This window comes from Dryobates pubescens, chromosome 26 (assembly GCF_014839835.1).
Source record: "Dryobates pubescens isolate bDryPub1 chromosome 26, bDryPub1.pri, whole genome shotgun sequence".
Lineage (NCBI taxonomy): Eukaryota > Metazoa > Chordata > Aves > Piciformes > Picidae > Dryobates > Dryobates pubescens.
In genome coordinates this window covers 15,746,676-15,770,271 of record NC_071637.1, presented here as the reverse complement: position 1 = coordinate 15,770,271, position 23,596 = coordinate 15,746,676, and the positions used below count along the sequence as shown (strand labels likewise).

General features: G+C 67.3%; 1 protein-coding gene across 1 annotated transcript; it reads right to left on the bottom strand.

Annotated features, from left to right (window-relative positions):
* Window positions 1-4,976: 4,976 nt before the first annotated feature.
* VSTM2L (V-set and transmembrane domain containing 2 like) lies at window positions 4,977-16,944 on the bottom strand. The gene is made up of 4 exons (XM_054173687.1): window positions 16,721-16,944; window positions 7,862-8,031; window positions 6,821-6,874; window positions 4,977-5,323 (listed from the first exon to the last, which is right to left on the bottom strand). Exons 1-4 carry the CDS (start codon window positions 16,827-16,829, stop codon window positions 5,012-5,014), a joined length of 645 nt encoding a protein of 214 aa, XP_054029662.1. The 5' UTR covers window positions 16,830-16,944; the 3' UTR covers window positions 4,977-5,011.
* Between the last annotated feature and the right edge of the window lie 6,652 nt (window positions 16,945-23,596).

The window sequence follows — 23,596 nt, the reverse complement described above, 5'->3', positions numbered from 1 at the left end:
TGCCCTGGGAGATGCCCACAGGGTGCTGGGGGCAGGGCAGGGGCTGCCCAGGCTGGGCTGCTGCCTGAGGCACCTCCCTGGGGGCAGAAGCTTGGGGGGTTGGAGCCAGTGGTTGAGGATGAGGTGGGGGCTTCAGCCCCATCCCCCCTGACTGCTCCTGCCCTGCAGGTGGTGCTGGGGTGATGCCAGGCCGGGGGGGCACCAAAGACCTTTGCTTTGTGGAGCCAGAGCGCTTCCAGGGAGCCCCCTCCCCAGTGCCACTGCTGAGGGCACTCTGTCCCCCTGCAACACCCTGGCTCTGCCCTGCAGGCCGCTGGGGCTGGCCCCTGGGGGCCCCCTCAGCTCTCCCCCCACAGGGCAGGAGGTGCCAGCCCCGACCCAGCTCACAGGGGGGGGCTCAGGCTCATCCCCAGACCTGCTCTCCAGCAGCCACCCCAAGGAGAGCTCAGTGGAGGCTCCCCCTGTGCCCAAGCCCTGGGCAGGGAGGTTGGGTGGCACCATGGCAGTGCCCTGCTTGGCTCAGCACCATGCAGTGAGCAGAGAGGGCAGTGGGCTCTGCCCCTGGCAAAGGGCTGCTCTGCCCTCCAGGGCACAGCAGGGGCTCCCTGCTCCCCTGGGAGGGGCTCTGATGCTCCAGCCCCAGGGGCTGCTGCTTCACTCAGCTGCTGCCAGCCCAGGCTGCCCTCTGGATGCCAGCTTCACCCCAGGCGAGTGCTGGCCTCGGGCTGGCCCCTGGGGAGGAGCTGTGCTGCTGGGACAGATCCTGGCTGCAAAGCTCAGAGGGACAAAAACCAAAGCAATAAAGTGACTGTTACATGGAGCAGGTCTGTGCCTCACTGCTGGGGGGGCCCTGGGGGAGCATCCAGCCTGGCTCAGCTGTGGCACCAAGGGGGCTGCTGCTGCCCCCACCCCCCAGGCTGGCATTACCTCCCCTTGGCTCCCTGCTTGCCTTCAGGCTTCCTCCTGGTTGCTGCTTTGCTTCTGCAGCTGGGCAGCAGGCAGGGCAGGGCTGAAGTTCAGCTTTTTCCCCCCCTTTTGAGGGTGGTTTGGGTTGGGGTTGGGTTTCCCCCTCCCCCACTGTCTGTTCAGTGCTGGGCTCTGGGCTGGGGGTTGTACAAAGGAAGCCTTCAGAGCTGAGAGGCAGAGGTGGGAGAGCAGGAAGGTGAAATATCACCTGCAGCCTCCAGGGCCCCCCGGGGGCTGCTGCAGAACCTTCTGGATCGTTGGAGCTCTGGAGCAGCCTCATCCATCAGCTGCAGCCTGCCCAGCCCTGCCTGCAGCCCTGCCTGCAGCCCCACCACGGCCCCAGGGGCTCCTCTCTCCCTCCTGCCCCCGGGGGCTCCCCACAGGCTGTGCCTCTGGCAGGGCTGCTGCCAGGGAGCCGCTGCCAGCCCCCGGAGCAGCCTGCTGCTGGTGGCACCAGCTGGTGCCAGGCTGCAGGGGAGCAGCAGCAGCCCAGGCTGCATTCACCCCTGCAGGGCCCAGGCAAGCTGAGAGGCAGCCTCAGTAACCTCTGTCCTGCTCTTTGGCAGAGTGAAGTTCATCTTCCCCACGGGACAAGCATGCAAACCAGGTGGCATCTGCAGCACCCACCACAGCAAGACCCCCCTGTGGCTGCCACCCCAGCCCAGGCACCCTTCCCGGGTGCCCCCAGCCTGCCCAGCCCACCCTGGGACCCTCCCCAGGTGCCCCCAGCCTGCCCAGCCCACCCTGGGACCTTTTCTGTGTGCCCCCAGCCCACCCTGGTGGGCTCTGAGGCCCCAGCCTGCCCGTGCCCACAGCATGGCACACCACCACCACCCTCAGGCCCCAGGCTCAGGAGCAGCACTGGCATCAGAGTCCCCCCTGCTGCCCCCCCACACTCACCTGCTCAGGCCCACAGCAGCCCCCTGGGGGTGGTGCAGCCCAGGCTGCTGCAGGCAGGGCTGGAAGTGAAGCCTCCTGCAGCATCCTCACGGCTGGACTCGAGGAGCTTCGAGGTCTCTTTCAGCCACGACAGTTCTGGGGGCCTTGGGGCTGCAGCAGCCGGCCAGAGGTGTTGTGGCACCACACTGGAGCCCCAAGTGCCCAACCTCTCTGCCTCCCTCCCGGCTGGGGGCCAGGCAAGGGCTGTGCCAGCAAGAGAAGAGTTCTAATCACCTCGGTCGGTGCTGGAGGGAGGGAGAGAGGAGAGCCGCTGGGATCAGCTGCGTCCATTAGGAAGGGAGCCTCGGGCTGCCACTCTGGCCTGAGCCACCCGGTTTGGGGGGCTGACAGAGCCCTGACCAGCAGAGATGCTGCTGGGGCTCAAGAGGCTGCTGCCAGGCTTCACCCCGCGGCCGATGGGCACCGCCGGCGGCACCACCGGCGGCACCACCGGCGGCACCGGGGGAGCCCCAGCGTGGCTCCTGCCGGGGCTGCCCCGGGGCTGCCCCAGCTCCCTTCTCACCTCTGCTTTTCTGCCGGCTGAGCAAATTGCTTTTGTCTGGAGCAGGCTAATGGGCAGCAGAGCGCTGCGTGGAGATGGCATTTCCATGAGCCCGGTTCCTGCCCAGCCCGGACTTGCCCGTTAAGCTCAGCCCATGTGCCAGCCAGCCCTGGGAGGCTCTCTGCTGCCCTGTCCTCGCCCCGCTCCCCGGCCAGGCTCCTGAGCATTCCCCACCCCCCAGCCCGCCGAGGTTCAGGGCTGAGCACCCTTGGGGTGCAGGAGGAGGGCTCCAGTCCCTCCCTCAGCACCCCCAGCAGAGCTGGCCCCAGCTGCCCTCAGCTCTGGGGAGTGGAGGAGCTGCGTGGGGTGCCACAGCCCTCGCCCGGCACAGCGAGTGGGGCTCCCCCTGCCCCAGCCCTGCCCCCAGCCCTGCCCCCAGCTGCCTTCCCTGGGCACGGGGAGCAGAGGAGGCCCTGCCCAGCCTCCTCCGTGCACAAACCTGGAGGGGGGAAAGCCCCCACCGAGGATGTGCAGCTCAACACGCAGCCCCCGAGGCCGGGCACCGCCAGAGGGTCCCGCACACCAAACCAGCAGCTCCCCGTCCCCAGCTCGCCTCACGCCCCCTGCTCTCTTTGGAGCCCACCCCCAGGTGCCTGCGGCACGCAGCCCTTTATTTGCCCTCCCGCGCAGCTGATTTGCAGCCCTTTGCCTCTTCCCTCCTCCGGGGGCTGGGTTTTGTTGCTCGGTGCCCTCCCCCCGGCTCCCTCATGCCGGAAGCGTGTCCCGACGAGGGGCATGCGAGAGCCTGGGCAGAGCAGCGGTGCCCAGCGCCAGCCCCTTGCCCTCCAGCAGGTCAGGAGTTCCGGGGCTCCTGCACGTTCGCAGCCCACGCCAGCGGCTCCCCGAGACCCTGGCTCTGCAGGGAACCCACGGAGGACAACGTGGCTCTTGCCACGTCCCACGGTCACCAGCCGGACCATGTCCTTGCCCTGCCACCAGCGCTGGCTGGCACCCCATCAGCCAGAGCACTGCTGGGCCAGGCTGGGCACTGCTGGCACCGGGAGCTGCTCTGCCATGGGGGGTCAGCCCACCCCCGCCCCCACTTTGGGCACCACTGATCTCCTGCCTGGCTGGGGATGAGACCTTTGCTGTGGGTGCCCAGGCAGGGGTCGCGGCTGGCACCCGGAGAGGAGCAGAACCCAGAGGCACCCCCAGCCTCCCACTGCCCCCTGCTGCAGAGCAACCCCAGCTCACCCGGGACCCCGCCACATCCCGCACCCATGGCACAGCATCACCCAGCTGCAGCTTGATTCCCTTCCTCCCCCCGGAGCAGCCCCAGCTGTGCCCGTTTGTAGCCGGGCGAGTGCCAAAGCCTCCTCCCCTCGCCGTGCCCGGGACAGAGAGCCCAGAGGGTTCGTTTAAAGAGCTTTAATTAGCTGCAGCAGGTCTGGTGGCACAGGCTGGGCGGCGCGGGGGAGCGACGGCAGGGGAGCAGCACCTGGCACCCGGATGGGGAGGCTCAGGGCTCCCCTGGCCCTGCCACAGCTCCGGCCCCAGCAGCGGTGTTACCCACGGGGGCACCGGGAATGGGCTCTGCCCTTCGCAGGGGGGTACGGGAGCCCACGAGCCGGCCCCTGCCCAGGATGGCACGGGTGCTACGGCACGGGTGCGATGGCACGGGAGGATTGGGAGCTCGGCGGGAGCAGAAGACCCAGAGCCACACCAGCAGGGGCAGCAGGGACAGAGCGAGGGCAGGCTGGGAAGGTGGCCGAGCCCCTTTCCTCCATGAGATGCAAAGGGCCGGGAGGAGCGATGGTGGCAGGGGGGCAGCCCGGGTGGCGCAGCTCCCCGGGCACACACGGACCGCGGGCAACTGCCTGGCTGGGCAATGCCGCGGCACGGCCCGCAGCACCATGGCTGAGGTGGGAAGAACGCTGGGAGCGTGCCAGGAGCGTGCCAGGGGCATTCCCTGCCATCCTCCCTCCGCTGGGCTCAGGTCTTGACGTGCTGGGGCGGCGCTGGCAGGGGCAGGGGGTACGCGGGGGCTGTGAGATGGGTACTGGAACTTAGGTGGGCGCTGCGGGGCTGGAAGGGGGCAACTAAACCGGACCTCCTACGGGGACAGCCGGGCGGTTCTGCAAAGCACAGGGGAGGGCAGGGAGGGTCCCGTGGGCGAAGGGGGGGGGGGGGGTCTCCACCGGTCACGCAAAGCTGGGGAGCACCGTGGCCTGTGGCACCACGCGTGGCTGTAAGCAGCAGGGTGCCCGCCCACGGGGGGGGCCACAGGGGATGGGACCAACGTGTGTGGGTGTGTGCCCCGGGCACTGTCCCAGCGATGCCCCCCTGGCATGGACACAGTCCTGCTCCCACACCGAGCCCTGGCACCGCCGCATCGCAGGGCTGGGGAACAAACCGAGGCGGCAGCGGCTGGCGGAAGGAGGCGGCGGGGGCGGAGCGGGGGTGGTGGGCAAGACGGGGCGGTGGGACCAGTCTCTGGCAGGGGGTGCGGGGTCTTCGATGGCTCCACTGAGTCCGGGGCAACGGGGGGCTGGGGAGGGGAGGTGGGGGGGCGCTCCGGCATCCCCCCGCCGCGGCACCGCCTGCCTACAGCACGCAGGAGACGTCCGCCGAGCGCTTCTTCAGCTCCTTCCCGGCTTTGTGGTGGTGGTGATGGTGGTGAGCGTGGGCCGAGCCCGGCGCGGCGGGGTCCGGCGGCGGAGCTCCCCGCAGCTGGGTGTCCTGGGGGTGCCCCGCGCCCCCCGCCGCCTCCACCCGCAGGTAGGCTTTGACCTTGTGGTGCCTCGCCTTGCCGTCGCTGGAGTCGATCACCCGGCACTCGTAGGTCCCCTCGTCCTCCGGCTTCACCCGCGACAGCCGCAGCTTGTGCGAGATGTTGCTGCCGACCACCTTCACCACCTGCAAACGGGGCAGGCGGGGGGGGTCAAGGGGGCTCCCGGGACCCCCATAAACCCCTTGACCAGCGCCAAGCCCAGTCGCATGCCTCCCACACCCTGCCCCCCGCAGTGCGGACAGGGTGAAGGCGGCAGCGGGTGCCGGGGATGGGGGTGGGGGGACGGACCCCGGGGTGCTGGAGCCCCCGGAGCGCGGCCGCCCGCGCCGGGCCGGGAGGCGGCTGCGGAGCCAGGCCGGCTAATTAGCTTTGGTACCAAATTGATTCGCTCTCAGTATTTATCACCCAATGAAATTTAAGACTCACTCAAGTAGCCGGAGCCGCGGCTGCCGCTGGGCTGGGTCAATAAATCAGATTTATGGCCCGCCCCAGGCCCCTGGCTCTGCTCCCTACAATCACCCGGGCTGGCAGCGGTCGTTTTTCTGCTCGCCGCTGCGTTTGTTAGCCGAAGATTTTATGGTGTTTAGAGACGGGGCTGGGAGCTGCCGCCGGAGAGGCACAGACCCCTGGCACACGATGGGGAGAGGGAAGGAAAGAAGAGGGGGGGAGGGAAAGCAAGCAAGCAAGCAGTGGAGGCAGTGCCAAGCCGTGGGCAGCAGCGTGGAGACGGGCACCCAGCAGCAGCCTCGCCGAGGGGCTGAGCTGCCCACGGGCAGGACGTGCCAATACATACACGGATCGGCATGCCAGGATATGCCAATACATGCCAGCACAGGCTGGCACACACAAGCAGCTGGTCTGGTTGCCCTGCAGCCCCATGGGCTGCTGAGAGGTGGCCAGGGCCACCCCGAAAGGCTGACTCTAAGCCCGCAGCCACCAGCACCCGCCCGGGTGGGCACCCGGTGCAGGCTGCTTCTCCAAAGCGGGCCCTGAAACGGGGCAAGGAAGGGGCAGCGGGGGCTGTGCCCAGGGGGCTGCGGGGTGGGAGGGAGGTGCGGGAGGGGGGAGGTGCCAGCGGCGGGGCGAGCGTGCCGGGGCACGGAGGCCACCACGGGAAAGTGGCTGCCAAAAGAGCCCTGGGTGTCAGGAGAGCAGGGAGTCACTTACTGAAATTAATGGCTGGGAAATGGAGAACTAATAAAAGCGAAAGCCCAATCTGCCGCTGCCCTGCAGGTCACCCAGGCGCTGCCCACGCTCACTTACCAGGAGTTTATGACCACCCCCAACGCTCCTGCCTCCCAGCACTGAGCTGCGGCACAGCCGGCCTCCCCCCCCCGGCGGGAGCGGTGCGACCCCCACCCCAGCCCAGGGCGCTTCCCCTAGGGCCTTGCAGAGAGACCAACCCCCTGGAGAGCCTCCTGCCCCCCAGCTTCGTGAAGAGCTGGGTGCTGGCATCGCTGGGGAGGTTCCAGCAGTGCCCCCAGGAGCCCCATCAGCCAAACTCGCCCCCGGCAGCCCCCACTAGCCAAACTCGCCCCCGGCAGCCCCCATCAGCCAAACTCGCCCCCGGCAGCCCCCACTAGCCAAACTCGCCCCCGGCAGCCCCCATCAGCCAAACTCACGCTGATTTTGGTGGCGTCCTTGCCAGGCTCCTCCTGCGCCGACGCTTTCAGATGCTGGCCAGAGCCGGATGGGAGCAGGACCAGGGAGGAAGAGAGAGGAGCTGTCAGACGGCTGGGGGGAGGCAGGAGCAGGGCAGACGAGGGACACACAGGGCAGCTAGGGGCTGGTAGCGCTGGAGCACCACAGCAGTCAGGGGGCATGGGGTGCTGGGCTGCGGGTGCTTCCCATGCCCCAGGGTTGGGGACAGAGTGCCACCCACTGCTGCAATGTGACCCCTGGCCCCTGTAAGCCCAGCCCCTTCCCAGTCAGCTGGAATCAGCTGGGGAGGTGGGCAGCAGCCTGGCACCCTCAGCAGGCACCAACAGCACCAGGGCCCGGGCATTTGGGCTCCCTACTGCACCACACAGCTGGCTCCCATCCCACTCCCCACACTGGGATCCCAGCACCCCTCACTCCCAGCACCCCCCTCACCCCTCCCAGTGGCACCTCCCCTGTGTTCTCCCAGTCTGTGGTGACACCAGCAGCAGCTCTGCCACGGGCACAGTGCCAAAGCCTCCTGAGAGCACTCGAGGCTGCCCACCCCCAGCCCTGGCCCTTATCTCTGTGTGAACAGAGCCAGGAGCCAGCAGCCAGCTGCCTCCCGAGCCCCAGAGGGGGACATGGGGACAATGAGGGAGGGCAGAGGACGGGGACGAGTCAGGAATGGGCTGGGAGCAGGCCCCGGCACAAAGACAAAGCCTCTGCCTGGCCTCAGTGCCGGGGGATGAGCCCCGCGGTGCCTGGGCTCACGGTACCAGGGAAGGTACCAGGACAGCCCAGCCTCAGCGCTCCCCACACGCGGGGCTGTGCCAGGGCACCCACGGCGTCTGCCCACGCGTGCAGAGCAGAGGGGATGGGACCCAGCTGTGTGCAGGGCTTGTGGGCACCGGGGACGCTGCTGCGGGGCGGGGACCCCCTCGGATCCCAACTGCTGCTGCAGCAAAGCCCCGGGCGGGCGTGGGGAGGGGGCTCCGCCCGAGCAGGGCCGGGAGGGGCCTCACCTGGTTGGAAGCCCAGGTCTGTTTGTCCGTCCAGTCCCTGTGGTTGCGGACGTACCACCACTGGATCTCAAGGGAGTAGGAGGGGGAGCCGGTGCCGCGGAAGGAGCAGGCCATCTCCACGTCCTCGCCCGCCTGCGCTGTCATGTCGTGGGGGGCCTCGGTGAAGAGGGCTGCGGGAGACAGAGCCGGGGCTGCGGGCGCCTGCGGGGACCTGCCGCCGCCCTGGCGAGGGAAGAGGCTGCCGGTGGCACCAGGAGTGCCCTGACCCCTCCCCAGCCAAACGGACCCAGCACCCTCAGCGGAGGAGGCAGCTGTCTGCCATTCAGGTGGACCCCTCCCATCCCCAGCTGCCCCTCTCTCCCCCTAGTGCCCCTTCCCCAGCCCTGACAGAGCCACCCAGCACCCCCCCGGCCCCTGGCGCTTTGCAAAAAGCAGCAGGAAGAAAGGGAAGGAGCTGGAGCCCCCAGTCCCACCCCGGCCCTGGGACCCCTGCCCTCGATGAGCGCAGGATGCACCTCCCAGGGGCAGCAAAGCCAAGCAGCTCGGTCAGCCCTGCTTGGAGCAGAAACGGAACCAACCCCCCTCCCACACGCCGTATGTTTTGCTCTCCCTGCTCAAAACAAACATCGTTGGGAGATGTAATTAGAATTCTTTTCATCTCCTCTGGAGGGATGATTGCTCCTCGCTGAGGAGGCTCCTGCTGCGCAGGTCACCCACCAGCGCTGTGGCACAGCCTGTGCCAGCTTCTCCCTGCCATGGGGACAGGGGCTGAGACCCCCAACAGCAGCACGGGCAGGTCCCTGCCCTTTCCCTGGCCAACGATTTGGCCACAGAGGCAGCCAGGGGCCGAGTGGGACAGGGGCCACCTGCCCTGTCCCTACTGCCCATCCGTGCCCAGCCCTGCCAGTCTCCTGCCCAGCCCTGCCTTGCCATCAGCTGCAGCGCGTGGTGCCCAGTCCAGGCGGGCCATAGCGTGCCTGTGCCCTCTGCCCTCCCGTCTTCAGTCACCTCAAGCTGCTGTCTGACAGCCGCCCTGCGGGTCCCAGCGGTGCCACCAGAGCCCCCCAGGGGCACACATCTGTCAGCAGCAGCGCACAGCTCCCCGGAGCCTCCTGCCAAGCCCTGGTCTCCTCGGAAAACGAATCATTATCAGCCCAGACAGAAAAGTTAATGCCTTGGATATCTCCCTGTCCCTGTGGACACAGGGAAATCCCAGGCACTGATCCCTTCCCTCTAATCCATCCTGGCAAGAGAGCTGAGGGAACACCCAGCGTGAGGCTTTAAGGACCTGGGGGCTCCTGGTGAGGCACCTGGCACGGCCCCTGCATCCCCCTCACCCAGGACCCCGATGCCAGCAGCCATGTGGGCTCTGTGCCAGGGTGCAGAGGGAGTTTCAAGCCGGGAACAGACAAGGGCTGCGGGATGGGCAGAGGGCCTGGCACTGCCCGGTGCCAGCTGCTCCTTGGCACATGGCAAAGGGCTGTGCCGTGCTCCTGCCACAGCGGTGCCAGGGCTACTGCGTCCAGCCGTTAAGCCAGACACACCCGCGGCTCTCCTAGCCGTGGCTGGGATAGGGATTTTGCTCCGCAGGAGTGGTGGGCAAAAACCAAGGGGGGGTCTCAGCAGAGCCCCGCGGGACCCCACAGTCCTGGCCGGGCGTGAGGGGCAGAGGGATTGAGAGCCAGAGGGCTCCAGCCGTGCCCAAGAGAAATCTGCTGCCAGGGTCGGGGTTAGGCAGAGGAGGAGAAAGGGCTGGACCCAGCACCACCTTTCCTCCCGCTGGTCATTGGAAAGCGCGGGCATCAATCTGCATTAATTAACCCCAGGGCGCAGCCCCTCCCGGTGCGGCCAAAGCAGGGCCGGTCCTGCCGATGGCCCTGCCAGCCCCACAGCGCTCCTGGGGACCACAGTGGGCCCCAGCCCCCTCCCCGCGCCCGGCCCGGGCCCAGCAGCGGCGGTGAGTGACACGCTGGAAACCGCGGACAGACAGCCCATGAACCGTCCCTGAGCAGGGACGGACAGACAGACAACGAGCTCTGACAGCAGCAGGGAAGGTCCCACCCTCCCTGCACATCCCAGTGCTTCATACCCCTCCATCCCAGCTCCCACCCCGAGGTCCTTGGTCAGGGAGGGGGCTCCAGGTCCCCAGTGCCAAGGGACATGCATGCAGCTTGTGTCCATAGGCTGCTGGCCCCCCAGCCTCAGCAGTCACCCCGGGACACCCCAGGCAAGGGGCAGCTGCGCCACCAGTGTGGTTCCCAGCCCCCGAGTCACAGCAGGACAGTCTCTGTGGCACCGGGAGAGCAGGATGTGGTCAAGGGCCGAGGAGAGGGGCCGGGATGGTGGGCGAGCCCCACAGCGGCCAAAAACACCAGCAGGGGACAGGGACAGACAGCAGAGTAGGTAAAGACAGATGGACAGACAGAGAGGCACTCTGGGGTCAGTGAGAGATGGGAGATACTGTGGGGATGGTTCCTGGGGGGGGTCCAATGGAGGGGGCCAGCAGCTCCCCGAGGGCAGCTCAGCCCTTTCAGCACTCTGGGAGTCAAGGCGTTTGGTGAGGCAAAGAGGAGACCACTCCCCCACCAAGAGCAGTCCCACAGCTGGGCACGGACCCCACACCGGGCTGGCCGAGCTACCCAGACCCACGGACCCCACACCGGGCTGGCCGAGCTGCCCAGACCCACGGACCCCACACCGGGCCGGCTGAGCTGCCCAGACCCACGGACCCCACACCGGGCCGGCTGAGCTGCCCAGACCCACGGACCCCACACCGGGCTGGCCGAGCTGCCCAGACCCACGGACCCCACACCGGGCCGGCCGAGCTGCCCAGACCCACGGACCCCACACCGGGCTGGCCGAGCTGCCCAGACCCACGGACCCCACACCGGGCTGGCCGAGCTGCCCAGATCCTGCTTCCATCAACACCGCTGGCCGAGACTGGGCAGCGCCAAGCTGCTGGAGCCAGCGAACGCCCCAGCCCCTGTGCCCACCCGAGCTGTCCCACCCGCGCTGTCCCCAGCACCATCCCTCTCCCCACCGCTGACATTGGTGCCGCGTCCTCGCAGGGGAAGGGAGGGGGCCGGCGACGGGCTGGCGGCTCTGCCTGCTTTATGGCTGCTACCTGCCATAAACTGAGAGCGCCAGGATCGATAAATCTTCCAGGAAACAAAAATCAGGGGAAATAAAATGAACTCAATGGGGAAACACAGATAAACGGAATTGAAAGCGCCTGCTGGGACAGCTTGGTGCTCTCATAAACCCGAGATATACAGGCTGCTGCCCGCCGCTGGCACCACCCGCCCACCGCGGGCACGATCCAGCGCGGGCACGACCCACCGCGGGCACGACCCACCGCCACAGCCCCCTCGGCACACACAGGGCTGTACCAGCAGTGAGCAGGCACTGGGCAAGGTGCCAGGGGCAAGGACAGGTCATGCATTGCCCTAGCCACCTGGAAATGAGCCTGCCCTGTCCCCCCAGCAGTCCTGCCCCGCGGGCACATGAGGCCGTGTAGCCCCCAGGAGCCTGGTCAGGATTTTGCCTGCTGTTGGCAGCTTTGGTGGAGCCAGGCTGCCTTTCCCGGCCTCCCCTGGCACAGCCCACACGAGGCACCGACCGCGGGCTGCGGGGGTGGCCATGGCTTAACCAGCGAGGTGGGCACGGTCCGGTTCTGGAGGGCAATTCAATACACGGTGGGCACATGGATCACCCAGGCTGTGCTGGCACTGGCACTCCCAGTCCCTCGCCCCACTGGGACCATTACAGCGCTGGTCGATTCAACGCTACTTTCCCTGCCAAACTCAGCAGCAGCAGCAGTCCCCTGGCAGAGCCGCAGCCAGGCTTGTGGGTGGCACATGAAGGCTGGGCAGGGGCTGGGTCCATCCTGCTCAGGGCAGGGACAGGGTCTGGGGGAGGCTGGGACCTCCGGGCAGCCAGGGGCAGGAACCGTGCTGGTGAGCAGCCCCTGCCACCCTTTGTCCCTCCCTCCAGCGGCCACTGCCGCGCCGCGGGCTGTGCTGGGGGGTGGCTCCTTCCCCCCTTCCCAGAGCTCCTCGCTGTAACTCACCGCTCGTCACGGTTCGGTGAGCCGAGGCACTTGGAAGCCTAATTGCCAGCACGGCCTCGCACTCCTGTCACCGCTCCCCCGGCAGCAGGGCTGTGCCGTGAGCCGCGGCAGGAACGGACCCGGCTCCGGACGTGACCAGCGTGGTGGCCCTGGGCTCACGCTGGGGAGAGGAGCACCCCAACGTCCGCAGCTCCGATGGAGGCTGGACTCCAGTGGTCCCCCTCAGTCGGTGCCCACCAGCATCCAGACCTGCCCAGGCTACCAGCAGATCGGTGCTGCCTTCGCCACCCACCCTGGGGCAGCACCACTCTCACACCGGGGCCCCACCACCGGCAGCTCCCAGTGCAGACAGCACCACGGGGCAGAATAAAGGCAGGAGAGAGCAGCTGGCGCTGCCAGGAGAGCCAAGCTGCTCCCTCCCTGTCTGAAGAGCAGGTGAGAGACCCCCTAAGAGGACCCTGCAAAGCTGCAGAGGCAGCCACCCCCCACAGCCTCCTTGTTCCCATGCCCCACCTTGGTGCTAGGGCTGTGGGCAGTGCTCAGCCCTCCCGAAGGATGTCGGTTGAGGTTCTCCAGTTCCTGCGCCTGCTTCTTCTCCAGTTCCTGCTCCTACCCCTGCCCCTTGATGACTCCATACAAACCCTACCCTGATTCCTGGCTGATCAGAAGGTGCAGGATCCACCCCCCGCGCCGGATGGGCCCAGGAGCAGGAGCCCCGGTGCTGCTCTGGCATGGCTGCGCCATCCCCTGCCGCGGGGACAAGAGGGTTACGCGTGTCCGCTCTGCAGGTTGGGTTCAAACCTCTCTCCTCTTCCCATCTGCCCACAAACATCTGTGAATGAATCTCCTGACAAGCCCTCGAGCAGGGATGCTGACCCAGGGTCACCAAAAACACATCACGACCACAAACCGGTGCACGACCACAGCCGGCGGCGCCGGCTCCAGCAGCTGCGCCCGGGCAAAAGGCTTCGGCAGCCGGGGTGGGAATGAGGACCAGAGCTGGATCCGGGGATGGATCCATCCACAGACGCATTTGGGCAGCTCCTGGCTGTGCCAGCCTGCTGAGCACCCTGCCAGTGCCTGGCCCTAGCGCTGCAGGGCTCCTCCGGCAGTGCCCTGCTCGTCCTTTCCAGGAGAAGCCCCAGGCTGGAACACTACGAAACCCAGGCAGGGACGGGAGGTTCCCCCGGCACGCCGGGGATGGGAACGCCATTTCTCTGCCCCTATTTACTGTCAGATTAGCTCAGAATTAGTTCAAATTTGCAGCACAAATTAAAATCAAAATAAAATCCAGGGAATTCTCGAGCAAGCTGGAGCTCTCCTTGCCAGGGAGCTGGAATTAACCTTGAAACCCCAGAGTGTTTCTAGCACTGAACCATTACCACGGGGCTGCTCTCCAGCTCCCACCCTCCCGGCAGCTCCCCCTTGCCCAGGTCCTGCACCGCGGCTGGAGAGATGCCCAGCAGTGAGAATTCACCCCCAGACCGGCACCAGGAGCCCTCCCCAGGGAGGGGACTCCATCTCTCATCAGAGAGGGGACTGGCTGCTCCCGGCCGGCTCCTGGGAGTCGCGGCTCTCAGACGATTCCCTCCCCAAGGAACGAGGCAGAGTCATTATTTGATCGTGTAAAGCACAGAACCCCGGCGTGGTCCCTCGGAACAGTTCCCGGCGCGACCCCGGCAGCGCCGCGCCGCCGGCCATCAGCCGCCGCTCACCCTGGCGCTGGTCCCGGCCAGGGGATGGTTCCCAGCGGGCAGGAACTGCCGTGGGGCAGACATGGAGATCACGCTCCTCTGATCTCAACCTGAGAGCCCAAACCGCGAGCCACTGGCACTGGTAGGCACTGCAGAGAGCTGCCCACACCGTGCACGGTACTGGTACCTGTCCCACGGAGCTGGCAGCACCCAGCGCTCCCGAGCACAGCACCCTCCTGCCCAGCTCTGCCCGCCCCGTGGCTGGGGAGCGCATCCGGATGCGGCTCTGCATGGAGCACACAGCGTGAGGCATCAGCACATCCGGCACGGTTGGGCCCAGCCGGTGGCCCTGGTGCTGTGCCACGCACCCACCGCATCCAGAGCCGTGGGGAGGGGGCAGGAGGGAGACGAAGCACAGCCAGGGGAATGGCCACGGAAAAGAAGAGGCAGAACAGAGCCGCCAGCGGCTGGGGAAGCGCTGGAGGGGCCGGGAGGGGCTGTCGGGGCCACACAAGTTCTCCGCACAGCGTGCACCAAAACCCCCGAGGGGCTGCAAAGGGGAGAGCCCCCACCTGGGGGCCGGCCCCTCGGCCCCCTCCGGCTCTCCCCCCCTGGCCCCACCGCGCTGCCCACGGCTCCGGCTGCGGGTTTGATTTGCTGCCTGGCTCCCGGGGAACGCTGTGATTAAAATTAGCTGTCACTGTCCTAACGCAATAATTCCCAGTGTCTGGCCCATCGTCTGTCAGCTTCTGCGAGGGAAAAGCGAGCGCAGACGTTTGATGAGGAGAGGTGTCAGAAGTAATTGTGCTGAATGACTGCACGAACAGCAGCAGGAAAAACACACTGGGTGGAGAATTCCCATCAGGAAGCGTGAAAAAATCCGGCAGAATGCAAAGTGTTTATGAAAGTAATTGATGGAATAATCAGCGGGGTGTGCCGGCAGGAGCAGGGCAGGCCCCCCGGGGAACCGGGGCACCGTTGCCTGCAGCCCCCAGCCCTTGGCAGCAGCTGTACCGAAGGCGAGGCACCATCGGCCGCGGGAGGTGCAAGGAAGGAGCCCGGCTGCTCTCCTCGGGAGTGCCTGCTGCCCGCTAGCCGCTGCCCACTCTCCTTGCCCTGCTTCAGGAGGTCCCAGCCAGCGCCGGTTTGAGAGCCGGTGGCACCAGCCCAGCTTGCACAGGCTGCCTGCAATCGGGGGCATGAATAATTGAAGGCACCAGCCTGAGGAGAGGAGGGGAGGAGAAGGGAGAGAGGAGAGGCAGCACAGTGGGTAAGGGAGGGATGGTGAGGAGGGATCTGCGGCTCAGGCGCTCTCCAGGACAGTGGGGCAGATGGATTCCATCCCACATCCATCCTCACTCTATCCATGCTCCATCCCAGCTCCATCCCCGCTCGAGGCAGAGCCTTGCCGTGGGAGCAGGGAAAGGACTTCCCCCTGCCAGCATCCCTGGCTGCTCGGAGAGCAGAGGCCCGTCGCTCACGGCTGCAGGCTGGCAGGAGGGTGGGAGCTGCCGGCACCCCAAGAGCGGTCACGGGCACCGGCTGTCCCCTGCAGAGCTCCCACTCCATTCCCTCCCTGTATCCGCTGTGGGCAAGGGAAAGACAACAACAATCACTCTTCTGGGCTGTGCTGGACCTTGCCTGGGCAGCAGGGGCTCCTCCAGGCCACCCGGCACCGGGCAGAGATGGCAGCGAGCTTCAGACGCCGTCGGCTGCGAGCAGAGCCAGCCAGAGCCTGGCAGGATCCAGTTGGATCCCACCCGGCCCCTTTCCTGCTCTAAGCTCCTGCCCCGCCAGGCTCTTCGGTGCGAAGGGAAAGCATCACCAGGCAGGGGTAAAAGGATCAATCGCCGCGTGCTGAAGAAAGGCAATAGATCAGCGATTGATCGAGGGCTCAGCTCCCGGGGGCTGATCCGATTGGCATTCACCTGCTGAGCGCCAGCGGCTCGTGATGCGTGTCCCACTTCCCGCTGCTCCCCAGCACCCCAATAAAGGTTTGTGCCGGGATTCAGGGAGTTGCTGCAGAACTGCTCCTGGCAGCTGGAATGTGGCTCCCCAGTGCTCGCCTCCCCCGAACATCTCTCCCTCCGCTCCCTCTCAGCGACCATTTCACCGTTTATTTGCCTATCGCCGATATCTGAGGGGAGCAGCGGCGGCTAATGGAGGTTCCTCGCCCACCTCTCCTCGCCCACCTCTCCTCGCCCACCTCGCCACGCCGGGCTGGCAGCTTCGCCAACCCTCTGCCTTCGCCCCCCACGCAAGGGCAGGTCACCTCCTCCCGCCGCTCACCCCCGCAGCCCGCAGGACCAGCACACGGCCCCGAGCCCGGAGGCTCCTCGGGGCAGAGCAGCTCCCTCCACGCACTCAGGGCTCCGGAGCCGGGTGATGGACACGGCTGCCACCGGGCACCCACCCGCCGTAACCCCTTCGGGGCTCGGCTCCAAGCCCAACAGTGTCACCGCGCACAGAGCGGGAGGGACTCGGTGTTCCCTTCCGAGGGTGCTCTGCCGGCACCCCTGGGGCGGGAGCTGCCCCTCGCTGGCCGGGACAGACCTTGGTGAGGGGAGTCCTGAAAGAGGGGCCCCAGCCCCGGCGGGACCCCGGCTGGGCTCCGTCGCCCCGCCGAGCCCCAGCGGCGGCAGAGAACGGGAGAGGAGCCCGGAGAGCCGCTCCCGCTCCCCGTGCTGCAGGGCAGCGCACGACGGTGCGCGGCGGCGTGCACCGGGATGGGCACTGGGATGTGCTCGGGGTGGCCTCGTGCAAATCCCCCCTCGGCTCGGCAGCCCAGAGGCGGAACCAGATGCCGCCCCCCGAGCCCCAGGCACGGGAGCGGCTGAGCCCAGCCCGGCTTCGGCCGGGCCGCTCCTCGTTTCCCGGAGACGCCGGAACGCGACGAGATGCTGCCCGCGGCGATAGAGACCAGCGCTGCCTCCAGCGCCGGGACCCCCCCTCGCCGCCCGTCCTGCTGCCCGGGCAGGAGCCGCCCCGACCCGCCGTGAACAGAGCCCCGGGAGCGCTCTGAGCGCAGCCGGCCTTCCCCCCCGGGGGAGCAGCCGCCGCCCCAGATCCCGCCCTGCCGCCGCCGCCCGCTCTCACCGCTGCCCGCCGCCGGGGCGTCCCACGGGGGGTGCCGGGAGGCGGCGCCGAGCTGCAGGTAGAGCCCCAGGTAGTGGAAAAGCCCCAGGGCCAGGCCCAGGCCGCCCATCTTGCCGCCGGCGCGGCCGTCCCGGGGGCGGCGGCGCGGCCGGGCCGAGCCCTGTCCCCGGGGCTGCGCCGCGGTCCCGGCGCCGCCGCGCTGCGGAACTCTTCCCTGGCGCGGAGGGAGCCGAGCGCCGAGGCGGTGCAGCGGCTCGCCCGGAGCCTCCCCCCGCCCGGCGGAGGGATCCGCGCCCCGCGCGCACCCCCAAGTTTTTCCCACGGTTCATTCTTAAAGTGCGCGAGGCGGGGCCGGCGCGCGGGGGCAGCACGCGCCGCGCGGAGCCGCTTCAGCACCGCGGACAGCGCCCAGCGCAGCCCAGCCCAGCGCCCAGCACCCAGCGCGGCCCAGCCCAGCACCCAGCGCCCAGCACCCAGCGCGGCCCAGCCCAGCACCCAGCGCGGCCCAGCCCAGCGCCCAGCACCCAGCGCAGCCCAGCCCAGCGCCCAGCGCCCAGCACCCAGCACCCAGCGCGGCCCAGCCCAGCGCCCAGCACCCAGCGCAGCGCCCAGCGCCCTGCGCCCAGCACCCAGCGCGGCCCAGCCCAGCGCCCAGCACCCAGCGCCCAGCGCGGCCCAGCACCCAGCACAGCCCAGCGCCCAGCACCCAGCGCCCAGCGCAGCGCCCAGCGCGGCCCAGCCCAGTGCCCAGCACCCAGCGCAGCGCCCAGCGCAGCCCAGCGCCCTGCACGGCCCAGCCCAGCGCCCAGCACCCAGCGCGGCCCGGCCCAGCGCCCAGCGCAGCGCCCAGCACCCAGCGCGGCCCAGCCCAGCGCCCAGCACCCAGCACGGCCCAGCCCAGCACCCAGTGCGGCCCAGCCCAGCGCCCAGCGCGGCCCAGCCCAGGACCCAGTGCGGCCCAGCCCAGCGCCCAGCACCCAGCGCGGCCCAGCCCAGCGCCCAGCACCCAGCACGGCCCAGCCCAGCACCCAGCGCCCAGCACCCAGCACGGCCCAGCCCAGCACCCAGCGCCCAGCGCCCAGCGCGGCCCAGCCCAGCGCCCAGCACCCAGCGCCCAGCGCGGCCCAGCCCAGCGCCCAGCACCCAGCGCGGCCCAGCCCAGCGCCCTGCGCCCAGCACAGCCCAAGAGAGCCCAGTGCAGCCCAGTATAGACCAGTACGGCCCGGCCCAGCCCAGTGCCCTGTGCCCAGCACAGCCCAAGAGAGCCCAGTGCAGCCCAGTACAGACCAGCACGGCCCAGCACAGCACCCAGTTTAGCCCAGTACAGCGTCCAGTGCAGCCCAGTTTAGCCTATACTGGTGCCACGCCTCAACAGGCCTAGGAAGTTGCACCTTCTGAAGGGCTTCTGCAGCTCAGCAGAGAGCCAGAGGCAGAGCAGGGAGCACCAGGCTCTGCCCAAGCCAGTTGCTCCCTCTAGAGTTGGAAGCTGGAGGAAGGAGGGAGCGGCAGTGAGGAGGAGCAGGGGCTGGTTGGGGTTGGGGGGTCCTGCTTTGGGATCATGGGAGAGCAGCAGTGGCAAAGGTCCCGGGAGTTGGCCTTTCAAAGTGGGACTGGGCTTGGGACAAGGATACCAGAGGGGCTCAGGAGTCACTGACCACTGCATCCAGCAGGGAACAGCCCTGCTGCCCCAGCAGGTTCCAGCATGGTCCCAGAGTCAGGCTCTGTGCCCTGAGCAGAGAGACCTTTCCCTTGGGACAGTACTGGGCTCCAGCTACCCCCATCAGGCTCCTGCAGCCTAAACAACTGGGCCAGGAGACAGCAAGCAACTGTGGCTGTCTCAGGGAGAGGCTCTGGGCTGGACCCTGAGCATAGCAGAAGCCCCAGAGTACCCAGAGCCAGGGACAGAGGATTCATGCACCAAGCTGTGAGGTTCAGGGACAGAATGAAGTGCAATAGGGAGAAGCAGCAAAGACCAAGCAGCAGTGAGCCCCAGCTCCCAGGGCTGCCCAGACCCCCGTGGCTGCTGCATGGCCTGAGGGCTGCTCTCTACCACCAGCTGCTGACTGAACCCACGTTGAGATGGGACCCACAAACAGTATCTTCAGCCCTGGCAGCCCCACCGTGTGAAGGGCCCACCCTGGGTGCAGCCAGGCTGGGAGCTGGGGGCAGCACCCAGCAGGGATCATACATCCTGAGCTCAGGCTGCTGGCCCCATCCCAGCTCCCACACTGCAGCACGGGGGCTGGAACCTGCCGGGACCTCCACCTGCCCCAGAGGTGCTGAGATCCTGCCACGAGGCAGTGCAGAGCAGGAACCACTCTGGGAGCTGGGACCACCTCTGGCTGCAGGGCCTGAAGCAAGTCCCATCCCCAGCAGATGACAAAGGGACAGCAGGTCTGTGCAGGAGCCCAGCGAGCGGGGGAGAGCTGAGCAGCCACAGACTCAGGCACATGTGGAAGGTTTCATTTTCCTCCTCAGTTCGAATTCATCAGCAAAGGGCCCAGAGCTGCTGCTGCCAGCTGCCACAGCCCCACGCCTCTGACAGGGCCGGGGGAGGACGTGGCTGACACACAGAGGCAGCAGCAGAGGCTCCCAGAGCAGCCAGACGCCAGCGCTTGCTGCCTGTCAAGGTCCCTTCTCCGCTGCTCTGCAAGAGCTGGAGCCTCCCTCTCAGGGCTCCTGTTCCAGCTGTACCTGCCCAGGGGCTGGCTCTTGAGGATGAGATGTTCTTTGTCTCCATTGGCACCGGGTTCTCCTCCTGCTGCCTCGTCCCACGTGCGCTGCTGGTTCTGCTCGGGGTGGCACCAGCCTGGCAGCCTGTGCCACCCCCCCCCCATGCACCCACCAGGCTCCCAGGTGTCTGCCCATCTGCTGGGTGCCACAGTGAGGCTGTGGAGCTGGAGCTGGCAGCAGAGCTCCGAGTTGGATGAGAGGTTGGAAGGGTGAAGGGGATGTCGCCCCATCACTGCCACCTCCCAGGGACTGCCTTGTTTGGGGCCCAGGAGGCCCCAGAGGGCAGCTGGGAGGAGCCTTTCATTGTGGCTGGGGCACAGGGACTGTCCCCCAGCGACACAGCCCCAGCCTGGCACTCCCCAAAGACACCCAGAGGCAGCCTGAATTGGGTCAGTCCTCCCTGGTGCCACCCAAACGCTGCTTGGTTCGTTCTGACACAGCCCAAGCGATGGCAGAGCCACCCAGGCCCTGCATCCTCAGCTCATGGCATGCAGAGACCTCCCCAGCCCCTTAGCTCCTGAAGAGCTGAGGCTGCCTCCTGCCTTACTTTGACTCTCACCCTTTGGGGGCTCAGCCCAGGGGCACCCCGAGGCTCAGCAGCCCCCAACCCTAGGGCTCAGTGGGACGCTTGCTCTCTGCTCCCCATTGCCCCCACCCTGCCCACAGCCACTTTTGCCCCCAGTGCTGCCCCAGGGGCAGCCGGTCCCAGCCCCCCAGGGCCCCACCAGCTGCGGGGTCACCCCCCGAGCCCTCCCCAGGCCCGAGAGGCGACGCCGGCCCCCGCGGCGGCCGGGCAGAGCGGATCTGGCTGTTCCTCTCTCTGACAGGCAGCACAAGCACCCTCCCCAGCGACAGCCCAGCTCGTTTCTGAGCCTTGTTTCGAGGCTTGCCCGTGCCTGTAGAAAAGGATTCCCTCCCAGAGCCCCGGGTTGGCATCCCTGCCTTATGAGAGTGTTGGCAAAGGCCTGCGTGCGCCGCGGCAGAGCGAGGCTGCCGACAGCCTGCCCTCCAGCCTCCCCCCCCAGCCCAGCCCAGCCACCACAGCACCCCCTGAAACCTCACCCAGGGGAGCAAACAGCCCACCCCACCCCCCAGCACCCAAACAGCCCCCCAGAAACCAGCCCAGCAGGCAGGCAGCCTCGGGAGCCCTGCCCCAGCCCCAGCGGCCGCTAGGAGCAGGTCCCAGCGCCACCGAGGGCTCCTGGTGCCCCTCCAGGTGGCATGGCCTGTTTTGAGCGGCACTGGGGCTGGGCAGATGGGATGAGCACCCCTGGGGCACAGAAGCCCACTGGCTCTGTCCCCCTTGCCCAGCTCAGGGACAGCTGCAGCCCCTTGTACCCAGCCCTCAGCCCTGGGGGTTGGTGGTGGGAACCTCCCCCCCAGCACACAGAGCTTTGGGAGCCACAGGTCTCTCGCCCAGCCCCACAGAAGGTGATCCCAGAGCAGGCAATTCAGAAGAAGAAGAACCACTTGAGGTGGATGACTTCTGCAGAGGAAGATTCGTGCCCACTCCCAGCCCATCAGCTCCCTCCTGCTGGGCACGACTCACCGGCAGCTCCCCGACGGAGAGGAGAGCTGGGGCAGGTTTCAGTCCCTTGGGCAAGTTCCCTCTCCCCAAACCCTTTAAGAACCAAAAAAAAAGACAAATCTAACCTCCCCCCAACCCCCAAAACCAACCCCAAAAGCCCCAGGGCCTGCAGCCCTTCCCCCTCCGGGTCAGTTACTGCCGTGCGAGGAAGCCTGCAGGGTTGCTGCAGCTCCGAGGCTGCCTCCTCGCACTCAGCTCAGCCGGGGCCCCGGAGCCGTCCCGGCAGGAGCCGTCCCGGCAGGAGCCGTCCCGGCAGGAGCCGTCCCGGCAGGAGCCGTCCCTCAGCCCCCACCGCCGCCCCTCGTTCCCTGCTCGGGGAGCTGAAGCTGGATCCAGCGGCGCGGTGAGGAGGGTGCCAGGGGAAGGTGCCAGGGGAAGGTGCCAGGGGAAGGTGCCCGGCTCCTGCCTCCCCGCCGGGCCGGCAGCTCCCCTGCTGCGGCTGGGATCAGACACCTCCCCCGGGGCCCTGCCCCACTGCCCACCGCGGGGCCGCTCTCCCCCTCCCTCTGCCGCCTCCTTCTCACCCTGGCTGCCCCCAGGATTCACCCCAACAGAGCCCGGCCTGGCCAGAGCCCACCGGGGTGAGCACAGAGCCCAGCGGCCCCAGAAACCAGGGACTGCCTCTCCCCCTCCCTTGCTGCTCTGCCTCTTGCCAACCCCTGTGCTGGTGCTCAGCAGCCTCAGGCACCCACTACCTGACTGGGATCAGGAGAGGAGCTCACATCCCCTCCTGGGGGACAAAACCCCACACCCCAAAGCCCTCTGCCAGGGGGATTGTGGGGTGAAGGGTGAGCTCCTGCTGCAGAGCCCCCTCCCCTCTCCTGGAGCTCCAGTGTCCTGCCTCCCCAGCACCAGAGTGCCTCATCCATCATGTTGCTTCTAATTAACTTCTAATTCCCCTCTTTAGTCAAATCTGTTTACAATCAGAGACAAGGAGACAGGGCCTGGTGTGATGCAGTCAGGTCTCTGCCCACACTCCACTGCCTCAGTGCCCAGCCTGGCACTGAGAGTGGGCAGCAGTTGGGGCAGCAGCCTCATGCCCTGCCTCAGCCCCACTGCCCAGCCTCTGCTCCTGCTGCCCTGGCAAGGGTTTGGCATCTCCCCACACTTGAGTTCCAGGGCTCTGGAGAGCAGGGCTGGGGAGGAGCAGCTGAGGGAGCTGGGGGTGTTCAGCCTGGAGAGAAGGAGGCTGAGGGGAGACCCTGAGGCTCTGTACAGCTCCCTGAGAGGAGGTTGGAGCCAGGTGGGGCTTGGTCTTTTCTCTCAAGGAACAAGAGGCAACAGCCTCAAGCTGCCCCAGGGGAGGTTCAGGCTGGACATGAGGCACAGTTTCTGCCCCAAAGGGTCTCCAAGCTGAAGCAGCCTCCCAGGAGGCATTTTCACCCCACCAGACACCACTGCAGGGTCCCCACACTGCAGGGTCCCCACACTGCAGGGTCCCCACACTGCAGGGAGCTGGCTCAGTGCTGCCATTGAGCACCACAGAGCCCCCAGAGCTCAGTGAGCTGCACCAGGACAGCCCCAGGCCTGTGGCAGAGGCAGTGACACCAGAGCAGGGGCAGGACCTGAGGACGGAAACCTCACCTCCTGCTCACACCCTCTGCAGAACCATTCTCCAGACCCTCCCTGCCCCTTTCCCCAGGTACCTGGCTCCTACTTTTCAGCTGAAGCTGCTCCACAGTCAATCCCCTTCCTGCTCTGCCTCAAGCCCTCCCTTCCCCTCAGCTTTTTCACACCCTGGGAGATGAGGACCACCTGAGACCAGCTCTGAGCCCACAAATCCCCCAGGCCTGTGGGGCAGGAAGGGCACAACCCCCAGGCTCAGGTAAAGCAAAGAACTGAACACAGCTGAGAGCTAAACCACACCACAAACACCCCCCCATCCCCCCCAAAAGCAGCTCTAAGGAAGCAGGCTGAAAAGAGGAGAAAGGAAGGAGGAATTCAACCAACTTCTGCACCAGAGGAGAAAGTGTTTGTGCAGCTCTCTGTGGCTGCTGAAGCCACAACTTCCACCCTGAGCCCCTGCAGAAGAGCCTTTGATAGCACCAGGCCAGCAGAGCCAGGCAGCCATGACTGAAGGCAGCCTCTGAGCTTCCCTGACAATGCATTTTTCTGGGGAGATAAAAAATGAATGCTGCCAGCATGCAAATCTCCCTAAATTAGGCAAGGCCCAGCCTGCTGGAGCTGCTGTGCTGCTGGCTGCTGACTGTCATCAACTCCAGCAGAGCAAAGGATGTGTGTGGGGGGGGGGGGGGGAGGAATGGTCTCAGTGCCTCCTCGGCCCAGCTGGAGCTGAGGGGCAGTGGGGTCTGGGGAGCAGGCAGCTGGAGCTGCACCCCCAGAGCAGAAGGCAGCAGAGCAGCAGCAGTGCCCTGCCTGCTGCAGTCCAGCCAAAGGCAAAGCCCTGGGGCTCCCTGCAGCCCCCAGTGTGAGGTGCAGAAGGCTGCAGGAGGGAGGGGTGGGGAAGTTCCTCTGCTGCTGCTGAGCTCCAGAGCCCAGCTCAGGAACCAGGACCCTGCAGCAGGAGCACAGCCCAGACCTGAACCCAAGTGCCA

Coding starts and splice junctions, on each gene's coding strand:
- VSTM2L (XM_054173687.1), bottom strand. CDS start 16,829: ATGGGCGGCCTGGGCCTGGCCCTGGGGCTTTTCCACTACCTGGGGCTC. Junction 8,032..16,720: donor CGCCCCGGCGGCGGGCAGCG/GTGAGAGCGGGC, acceptor TGTCTCCCGCAG/CCCTCTTCACCGAGGCCCCC. Junction 6,875..7,861: donor AGACCTGGGCTTCCAACCAG/GTGAGGCCCCTC, acceptor GGCTCTGGCCAG/CATCTGAAAGCGTCGGCGCA.